Raw genomic sequence first — 10,791 nt, forward strand, 5'->3', positions numbered from 1 at the left:
AACTCAGAAGCTTCCGCTTGCATGTTGAAGTCGAAACAACGGTGAGTGTCCTAAACCCTGTGTTATTAACCTTATGTGTACGAACTTACATTGAAGGTAATTATCAAGTTGTATGCATTTTTTCAAGAAAGGCAGAAAGTCCATTGTCTAAACGCTCTTTTTTCCAACGATTTTTCCATGAATTTTTTTATTGATATCTACTTGTTTAGCAACGTCTTTCAGTCTGGTCGTAGATCATACCTTTTACCTTTGTAGCTGCTGCCATTCTTTTTTCAGTGAAGAAAATCTATTTAATTTTCTTCAGTGTTCTGGGATCTTTTCCATAATTTTCATATATGCTATCAGCTTCTACAGTGAAGAAATAAGAGGTGTAAGATATTTTCCCCTCTTAGAGCCAAGTGACCTGCTTGCTTCAAAGATATAGCCAGTTTGGCCTCAGCGTTGTGTTCTTCTCTTAGCATGATTTAGTATTTTTTGTGGTAAAATCTATATTGAATCTTTTGACCGTCTGACCCTTCACCTTTGCTTCTGTGCAGCTCATTCAGAGTTGATATCCATAAAAAAAACGTTTGGTTGCTCAAGTTTTAAGTAATATATGACTTCTGGTAAGTGGTAATTACATGTTATACTGCAGGCATTTCGGGAAAAAATTGACACCTTTTTTGAATAGTGTACAGCAACGTGTTCTTCTTCACCCCGAGCATGACCCTAATTCCTTATATAGACTGTTCTCACATGAACATTGATATTACCACGGTTGTATTCTTGATACACTCTTGTGTTGAACATACTGTTGAATAATGCTTTCGTTAGTATTGTTGCAGAGCTCGCAACCGATGTGTTTGACATGTATAATAGATACCTTGCCTACTTTTATGTTAAATTCCAGCCTACCAAAGATTATCTTGAGCTTTGAACTCATGAAATCCTGCTTGGCCAGGTTTCCATTCGATTTGAATGGGGAGATACACTCCATATTACCTCTACATGTCATTGATTTTTCGTCAAGATATCAGCCTTGGACTCTGCTCTGAGATTGCATCTGCAATGCTGAGCCACGACCGGAGGCTTGCAGTGGTGGTGTGGTCACTGGTCTGACCCTGGCAGGGTGTCTAACACTGGCGATCTCGCCATCTCTATACAAGCCTGAGGTAAACAAGGCCTCCCTGCCCTCAAGCTGACTTAGGATGTACATCTGCAACCTCAGGTTGAAGCCGTATCACCAAGGTGCAGCACAGTGGCTGCGTGTAGTGAGCAGCCTTTGAGGAAACTCAAGCACACTTGCCCCTTCTATTGCAGACCTAGAGAAGTGTTCTATTTGCAGCATATAAATTTCTTCTTGTATTAATTTATTGACGAACAGTAGGTGCACATCAGCATGCAATGTTGTTATCAGTAACCAGACTTCCATACTCTGCATTTATAAGCGTTTCCATTGATCTGGCTTTCCCATCTACACTTCTTCCTCTTAGTTAATATTGGTTCTCTCTCTGCAATTGAAATGTACTGCTATATATGTTGTAGGACTGCAAACCTGGCATAATTTAGCTTTCTCTTAATGTTTCCTTTAGATTTACTTCCATTCTCTGTTATATTACAAACCCTACTTAAGCTTGATCGCAGTTACTTATTTTCTTGCATTTAGCTTTCTTTTAATGTCTCCATTAGATTTACTTCCACGGTATTCCTTTTTAAGATGCTATTGCTTCCCAGAATTTCATAGTTGTCCTGTTAGATACTTTTGGTGATATCACTGGACATTGTTGTTTGAATAAAGATCGTGTTGCTCGACCTGCTGCTGCGACCATGAGGTGATGCGATGTGCTACTGCTACTGGTGAGAACCAACAGGAAGAGCAGAAACAGAGGGAGAAGGAGTGGTGAAAAAAAAGAGGATTGGCAGAGGAGGAAGAGACCTCGGCGGCGTGCTTGGAGCTCCACGATCCCATCCGTACCCCTCTTTGTCTGGCTACAGAAGGAGGGCTTCGATGGCGTGTCTTCTCTCTCTCCAGCCGAAGGGCGAGGTAGATCTGACGGTGATGAGTGTGCTGTTGCTGCAGCCACAACTGCTGCCTCTCTACCTCTTTTCCATCTTCGTTTTTGTTTTGTTTATGCAGCGCAAATTAAATTTCAATATGTATGGTTTCTTGTTCAGGAAATGGATGAGCAATGAGTTGAAAGCAAAGGTCAGAAAGGGACTAATATTATCAACTTCACGGTGTACATCTGGTATTTGTCCTTTTTCTCATCTGTTGTATTGTAAATAGTTACATACTGAATATCTAATATACATACAAGCTAATCAGAGGATGGGAGATATGAACATTACTGCACTATTGTACCTTTAAATTTTATAATAATGATGTGTCCTGTTCGAGAAAAAGTATCGACAGGTTGAACAATGCTTGGTGCAGGTGGATTTCTAGGGAAATTTGGTGGATAAGTTATTTGATCTAGAAATATCTATGTAGGAAAATTTGGGGAGTGACTTATTTGGTAGTGATTCATTCTCATATTTCCCCCCCATATGGTCCTTTTACAATTTGAACTTAGATACAATGTTCTTTTAGTTTTTATCACCAGGAATTCTACCTACGACGTGCATAACAGGAAAGCTTGTGCATATATAGAGAACGTGGATTTTGAGATATTTATACATAACAGTTATTGGTATCATAACTTCCAGTCTCTCTTACTTTATGGTTGCAATAATGCATATATAGGTCAATAGGTGGTAATAAAAGAAGAAGGGTTTGAATATGAGTGCATCTACCACTGAATGGTGCTTCCATTGCAGCTGGGGCACCTTCTATGACAGGTTACTGTGTTGGAAGGTGCAATCAGTTTAGAACCAAGGATTGTTTAAGCATCAACCTTAAAATCAGTACTTTCAGTTATTTGTATGTGATGGTTATGTTTTATCAAAACCACATATGTTTATTCACATTTCAGGCTATGTTCTTGGAAAGATGAAAATAAAGGCTTGCATGAGTTGTATCTCTTAATTTCCCTGTAACTACTCTCTCAATTATTTATACATGGAGATAGCAGAAGGTGGATGTGAAATTGAATCTTTTTTTGTTTTACCTTTCAGTCTTTCTCTGACCCTGGGCTAGAGGATTTTGTTTCTTGATGCACCTAAAAAATAAGAAGTTCATAGCAAATTAGGTATCATATATGCACCTTCATTTTCATTGCATCCCATCTTCTTGATATAAATCTCAGTCTGTTACTTTTGTAGGTCCGTGTGATTGAATCGTTGACTGGCTTAGGCAGGGTGTGATTGATTATTGCTGCCTCTCTATCTTTTGAAAGACGCTATTTCTTAGGTCTTGAAATGTACGTGTGTGCATTCCAGAATTTTTAACGCGCTCTTCCCTTTTTGTTATGGAGAACTAGAAACTGCTATGCCTATAATGCCTTACGCTCGGTCTATTTTTTAAGTAAAGATAATTTCATTTTTTCCTGCATTATTTTTGTTCAAATAAATGTGAACTTGGGACTGAACAGTGGCAATGACCGGGCATAGCTCAAGAAATATGATGTAGTTTTCATATCCATATTTGTGGTTGTTGAGGATCGATTAAATCTCAGATTTCATATAGCTGATAGATTATTAGGTGCCTGGTATCAACGTGTTCTGTCAAAACATAGTATGACCGTGTTTGCTTGTGTTTTTTGTACCAGCTTTCTTATTTCTTATTGTTTATACAACAGGAAGCAATGGAGACATGCATATCGCTAGCTCTGAACACCACTGTATTAGCCAGCTCATGGTACCTGATGGGTTCAGGCCCTTGCTTCTAGCAGGTTCCAGCGACACATGCACATCTGTCGTTGTATGACTGGTCAAGAAGGGAGATGCAGGGGAAGGTTTTGTATCTGATGAATAGTTCTAGCTAACGTGAAGTGGAACACCAGCAACATAGATCTGCTAAGGTTCCCAGGACGGATGTGCTTTCCACCATGTTTGGGTGGTCGTCAGCATGTCCGTGCACTTCTTTTGTGTGTCTGTGCCTCGTGCGTGTTTGGTCTATGTTGCTGGTAGTCACCGATTTCTATGGTGGTGACGTATGCTATTGGCATGTTATGCCATGATTTTAAGGCATTCAGCTATAATTGCTAAATCTGATGAAAATATTTCAAGATTTTTGTACCCACCACCTAACCTTGATATTGTTTATTTTTTCAACAGATCATTTATTTGTTTCTGCCAGTTTCTGTTCTATGTATTTGAAGGCGATTCAATATTTTGATTATAAGACATTCAACTATAATTTCTAAACCTGATGAAATTAATGTGCCCTGATGAAACTAATGTCCCCTGTAGTAATGATTGTACTACATACTACCTTTCAGTTCCAAGCATCCAATTATATCTTAAATATCTAATGTATGTGCTTTTTTTGTGTATTGCTCTATACCAACTATGTTAAAACCATGCTTGATGCTGCTTGCTTATCACTGATTTTCATAAATGCTTAATATAGCACTTTGTAACCTGTCCATTGGTGCGGAATACAGCGACATAGTATTTTCCTCTTCCTGAAGCGTGCGCAAGGACGGAGAGACTGTGTCTGATCCCGTGGGTGATGATTTGGGTTGTGAACTGTTGCTGGCCGTGGGATGTGCTTGGACGGTGGATGTTTGGGTCAAGGCGACAGCAAGGCACTGGATCTAAGATCTCAAGTATTTTAGTATTGTTTTTTTGCTCTATGACAATTTCATCCGTTCTAGGAGCTGGTTTATTGCTGGGAGGCATATGTCTTCATTTCTCTGGACAGGTGCTCAATATTGTGCATCTTTTTTATTAGCATTCAAGCCATGGGCTTTGACCTTAATTTATAGAACCTAGCGAGATATATAACCTAGCTAGATAATCATGATATTATAGTATCGAATATGTGTTAATGTTCTGTTGTTACCGTTTCTTACATTTGACTGTTGCTTAATTTATATTTCCATTTGCAGGGGTGTTAAATTTTGGTGGTGCAAGTACCATTTACGTTTCCTCGGTGCTACAAGAATGCCCAACTTATGTAGATGTTGCTTTTGTTGTTCTTTCATTACTTCTATTACTCTTGACATAGCCATCGGTTGTTTTCTACTATAATATACTCCTATGTTTCCCTGTTATATATAAATGTTTCCAATTTTGTTTGGAATTTTGTTTGCCTTATCCTAAGTTCATCCTATCGACTTCGTTTTCTGAAACCTAAGAAATGTATTATTATTTTTGCACTTAATTTTTATGGGTGCTATACGAAATGTGTATTCTTATTAGATTCACGGGGTCGTGCGCCAAGGCGCACATCTAAATCTAGTATACTATTATACTATCACATGTACTCAATTTGTTCCAAACTAATTGACATAACTTTATTTAGATATAGATAGTTTCGTTTCTCTTTTGTAGAATATCGATTGACCCATATTATCCCCTAAAAAAGCATATACCATGATATACTATTATACTATCATGTACTCCATGGGACTATGGGAGTACAAACCCTAAATTACATAGGGTCAGACACCTCTTATTAACAAATACAGGCCGTTTTGAGTTTTCGGTCTCAGCCCGAAAAAAGTTTTTCGGTTTTGCTCCTTTTACGGTCACTGATCGGCGCAGTTTTTCGTCCCGAACCCGTAAAACGGCGGTTGTTTTTCGGTTTTGACCCGTTTACGGGCTCAGTTAGAGTTGCTCTTATGGGTGGGGGGCAGAGATAGAGTGCGCTCTGAAAGAGAAAGCAATGGAAGGCTGAGAGAAAGTGGGGAGGATTAAGTGTTGCGCTACGTAGAATTCATAACTTTTAAGATAGTACAAGACAAATACATGCAGAATTAAAGTAGAGGGATGTTTCTACAAAGTTGTAAATTGCAATGTGCCCTTTCTTGGCGAGCCTATATGAAATTTAGATAGCTCTGAAGATACTTGTCAAATACCGCAAGATATCAATGATGGCTCTCACATTTAAAATAGTAAATTCGGTGATAAATGGGAGGATGCTAGAATTCTACTAGGATCGGTCCTTGTAATGAAACTTTGTGATTTCACACTTCACATGCAATTTGTTGGTCGAGAATTCACCACTTTGGAATATACAAATGTTTTAGGAATTACAAACTTCTAATGAAAAATTCAGGGTTGAGGGATGGAATTTGAGGCCCGAGGAGGATACAAAAGGAAACAAAGAGTGGAGCAATGAACAATATTATCCACGGCGTTCGACGATGGTACGAGTCCTCCGTGGCGTGCTTCCAGAACCTCGCTTCCCCTTCAGTCAGATCGCAGCGCGGGACAATGGCGTCGATGATCAAGCTTCGCTTCAATGTTTTTTTTTTCTTTTTTAGTGCTTGTTCTTCGTCACCTGTAAGCTGTTTTTCAGCATTTTGTAAACTCTGGCCGATGTGGGCTTTATTAATTTAAAGTCGGACTCGTGGAGCCTTGAATCTAAAAAAACAATATTATCCACCATCTGATTGTGCACATATGCTAGATTCAATCCCTATGCAATATCGGAACATAATGATTTTTGGCAGCATGAACCCTGAGGCAAGAAACAATGCAGATCCAACAATAGCAACGTGCACAGTAGATCCCGTGTACGTCAGAATCTCATTTCTCATTAACCTGCCCATTTTTTGAGAGACTATACACAATTCATATATTTCTGAAGACATTGGTTAAATTCCGAAATATGTCGAAGACAACTCATCATACATTCAAAGTGGTGCACACAAGTATGATCCATGGTAATTCGCAAAAAATAAAAGTATGATCCATGGTAGGAGTGTTCAAACCCGGTTCTAATTCCAAAATGAGACGTGCAAACCAGCGAGGATTGCCAACACCCCTAATCCTTAGTGCTCCCGTTCTGGGTCAAGCCATTGTCATGTTCTGCTTTTTTGGGAGGTATTTTTTTCCTCCCTGATATCTTTCTTTTTTCTTCTTCAGAAATTGTATCAAGGTAGTGGAATACTTGTGTCAAACTTCATCTAATTTGTTTAAATAAAATACTCCTAGTATTTTATATTTTTGAATGACAGATTGCAACAGCACATAGTCAGTATCACCTCCTCAGCTCTTTTAAAACTCTTTTACAAGAAGCAACGACGTTGGATCTTATCGGCTGCTTGGCGTCGACTAATCACCTCTCCATCATGACTATAAAACATGGTTATTAAACGCTTGATAACTGTAGCTATCTCAATCAATATTTCTGTCACGTTGCATCTTCTGCAAGAAGGCACGTCACTTTTCTCTCTATAAACAGCATGATGGAGAGGTTTCGTTTGCTCTCAATAAAGAAAAGGCCACCGTTTCTACCATTCATTTGCAACTAGCAGCAGCTCCCGATATCTTTTTTTTCTTCTTCCCAGATACGTCATGAAGAAGCTCATGTCGTTTAAGAGTCTGCCAGTGTGGGATCAAAATAACGACCCAGCAGCTGTTTATTTGAAACACTTTCTGCCTCAACAGATAGTGGCAGCAGCGTACAATTAGCACCAACCTTCAGCTGCGATGTAAGCCTCTGTACTTACAGCAGTTGACAATTTTGCAAGCAAATTACCTTTGCAAAGTCGATATCAGTGGCTAACAGCGGAGAAAATTGTGGCCAAGCTTGTTATAGTCAGTTCCATTTAGAAAATGTACATATCATGTTATTGCTATGACAAAAACGTGCAGCTGGAACAGACATAGCCCCCCACCCCAACGGAAGACTGGCAAAAGGAAGAAAACCTCTATGTATACAGACTATTTTTACGATATAGATTGTGCGCACGGGTATTCGACATGAAAATACACCAGGTGCGCAGCAAGTTTATTTACATGTGTATATGGTCTATATGAACACCACCCCTGCACAGTGGGCAGGAAGCATTCCTTTGAAGCCAGTTGTCGATGCATTGCACGTGGAAAATGTGCTCACACTGAGGCAAGGCTCTCACGAATTGCCGGCATCCAAAGTCCTGGATAGTAGTATAGCACGTCATCAGTACAAGAAACTTCATTTTTTTGGCTGCTAATGTGAGAACATACTAACCTGAAGGCACACTGAACAGCAGCTCCTATCAATATCCTGATCAGAGTTGGTTGCAGAGCTCAACCTGATCGCTGGGATCTTGTTGATCAGATCTCTTGACATGCCACCCCTATTGCCAGTTTCGAAAAGGTCATTGTTGTCGATGAATGGTGTGCTCAGTAAGCTCATCTGCGTTACACAAAACATTGAGTGAGACCTAGCATGCAACTCCCTTTGAAATCACATAGAACCTTGCAAAGTTGCAATCAGCACCAGATGCAATTATGGTTGTCGTGCCTAGAAGTTAATGCTGCTGGCACTATCTGGTCCTATAAAAGTAGATAGAGTATGTACACTGAAGGGAGCACTCTATGGTCCTATAAAACAGATAGTGCGAAATGATCGCTCACAAGTTAAATCTTGAATAATATGTAATCTATTCAACAGTGCACATCATTATCAAGATTATTTTTTCTTAATTCAATACTGTATCACGCGTACTTATGTAAGGTATTTAGACCGTGATAACACCACTTTCATGCACTATATACAGATTGGTCAGTTCGGTTTAGAAGTTCTAGACCAAGGTTAATTAGTAACAGGTTCTAATGGTGCAGCTCAGGAAACAAACACAGTGTACCAAAGTGACATTTGACTATTTATGTTGCTAGATAGATAGCCAAAAGGCATGGTTTGCTTATTAGTTTTAAGATAATGGCATGTAAACATATCTGAAGATTTTTCGTAATTTAGATGGCACAAACAAAGAAAATTAAGGTTTGATCTCTCTGGCACCAATAATCAGTTACAATTTTAGCCACGAGAGAGCAATAGGATCATACTGCCAATCATTATAAATTTAGAACTACCTAAACTGAAGAGCTATACCTGGCTTTGCACAGCACGCTGCAGTGCTGGACTGACTTTCTCCCAGACAATTCGCCCACTGAAGAGGCTAGAGATGATGTCAAGCTGAAAGAACAAACATATAACATCATAATGAGTAAAAAATTGACTCAGCTTAGGAATTGCTGCTTCAACTATTCACAGAAAAATGTAAGCTCTTGTTTTTTGTTTGTTGAAGAAACTAAACTATGTTTATGAATTGCTGCTTCACTTATTCACACAAAAATGACGATAACATAGTGCAACAACTAATGGAATGCGACATCATTTCCTGGAGTTACTTGTAGCATATGTTTTCCATGATTTTCTAATTTCTCTTCAACTGAATAAGCTCCAAAAAAAATCAGCCAGCATTGAAGATTCCACAACTTTCCATCACACACATCTCATGCTTACGCTAGTCGACATCGTAGTGAGGTATATGTCTTTGGGTAGGTACATGAAAATGATCTTTCACCTTTTGTCCAATGCATAAGAAAAAGAGGAGCCCACTAGATTACTCTGTACTCACCACAAATAGGATGCTATGTTTTCCGGATTCACTGGATCTCGAAATTTCGATGCAGGACTCAACAGCCTCAATAGAGAAGACCGCGCCAGAGACTGCTCCCACGCCGGCTCCTCGGAGCACGCCGCTTTCAGTGGACATCCCCATGCAGGCACCGATGAAGATCCCAACCAGCGAACCCACTGCATTATAAACATAAAAGAAGAAGAAAAAAAGTCACAATAAGAAAATTTTCAGATACAAATTGTACCGACTTTTTTGACACAATAAAAAATTCTCATGGAACAATTGCAATACGCAATGAATTCAAAGTTGCAAGCAGGGCCAAGACAGAGAACCTAAATAGAGGGCAATGGTCAACCGTGAAGCGATTAAAAATATTGAAGCGGAAGCTTTTTAAGATAGGCTTAGCATATGTCATGACAGAAGTGGCAAAGAAGTTTCGAAATTTCTGCCCACAGGATTTGAATTGTTCCCAATTGGAGCAAATAAGAACCCCAGCAGATGGTAAACTCCAGAATCCCAACAATAATAACCGCGCCTAGAGCGGGAGAACAGTGAAATGAGCAATCAATCCCTTAATTAACAACCGATGAACCAATGAATATCCAAGACGAAGCATCGACATCCCCAGAAACAAGAATTAATCTTGGGCAGCCCAAAGTAAGCCGTAATCTACAAACCTAGCGGAGCAGCAAGCATTGACCGAGCACAGGAGGGAGCCAAAACCGGGTACGTACCGACGGCGAAGACGCAGGTGAACATCGCGCCGAGCGCCCACCCTGCCGCCGCCAGAGCCGCGGCGGCGCAGCTCCGGCACGATCTCCACACCGCACCGATGCGGCTGCAGGGGGTCAAAGAAGCGGCTGCCGCGCCGGAATACGAAGAAGAAGACACCCAATGATCCATCAAGGCCGGCCAGCACCGTCGAAGGATCCAAGAAACTTGGCAAGCATGCTACGAGGAGCGTGGAATGGTTCGCGCACGGGGGTTGGCGTATATATACCGGTGGTGGAGGAGAGGGGGTTGGAGAGAGAAATCTTGAGGGACAAGGAGGTGGGGAAGAGTCCCGAGTGGAGACGAGACGAGGCAGGGGAGGAGGGGATAGAGGAGGAGGAGGAGGAGGCCATGAATGGCAGGGAGGGGGAGGGCAATTAATGCGGGGCAAGGAAAAACCGTCGTTCCCTTGAAGCGTGCGATTCATGAATGGGTTTGGGTCGGTCAGGGTTAGGGCTGCGGCACGCTGCCTGCCTGCCTCATTCTTCGCGTTTAAGCTTGACCAAAGCTCAGGTAATCAAGATTATCAAAATATTTAGCTGTCCAGAGATTTCAGGTGACCTAGCACCGACTCTGA

At 40.5% G+C, this 10,791-nt stretch overlaps 1 protein-coding gene and 1 long non-coding RNA gene across 2 annotated transcripts; one reads left to right on the forward strand and one right to left on the reverse strand.

Moving 5' to 3' along the window:
* Positions 1 to 1,459: 1,459 nt before the first annotated feature.
* LOC127333658 (uncharacterized) lies at positions 1,460 to 4,756 on the forward strand. Its single transcript, XR_007871423.2, has 5 exons — positions 1,460 to 2,023; positions 2,155 to 2,228; positions 3,094 to 3,167; positions 3,241 to 3,338; positions 3,717 to 4,756. It is a non-coding gene; the product is annotated as an uncharacterized lncRNA (long non-coding RNA).
* Positions 4,757 to 7,594: 2,838 nt separating this feature from the next.
* On the reverse strand, positions 7,595 to 10,584 carry LOC127333657 (NEP1-interacting protein-like 1). Its single transcript, XM_051360047.2, has 5 exons — positions 10,178 to 10,584; positions 9,441 to 9,619; positions 8,912 to 8,995; positions 8,045 to 8,212; positions 7,595 to 7,970 (listed from the first exon to the last, which is right to left on the reverse strand). The coding sequence occupies exons 1-5, from the start codon at positions 10,344 to 10,346 to the stop codon at positions 7,827 to 7,829; spliced, it is 744 nt and encodes a 247-aa protein (XP_051216007.1). The 5' UTR covers positions 10,347 to 10,584; the 3' UTR covers positions 7,595 to 7,826.
* Positions 10,585 to 10,791: the final 207 nt, after the last annotated feature.

This window comes from Lolium perenne, chromosome 2, assembly GCF_019359855.2.
Source record: "Lolium perenne isolate Kyuss_39 chromosome 2, Kyuss_2.0, whole genome shotgun sequence".
Classification (NCBI taxonomy): Eukaryota; Viridiplantae; Streptophyta; class Magnoliopsida; order Poales; family Poaceae; genus Lolium; species Lolium perenne.

Bases quoted from the DNA above. Each gene is read 5' to 3' on its own strand.
- LOC127333657 (XM_051360047.2), bottom strand. From the start codon at position 10,346: ATGGATCATTGGGTGTCTTCTTCTTCGTATTCCGGCGCGGCAGCCGCT. The intron at 8,996-9,440 runs GTGAGTACAGAG...TTGTTCTTTCAG, and splicing joins AACATAGCATCCTATTTGTG to CTTGACATCATCTCTAGCCT. The intron at 7,971-8,044 runs GTTAGTATGTTC...ACTACTATCCAG, and splicing joins GCTGTTCAGTGTGCCTTCAG to GACTTTGGATGCCGGCAATT.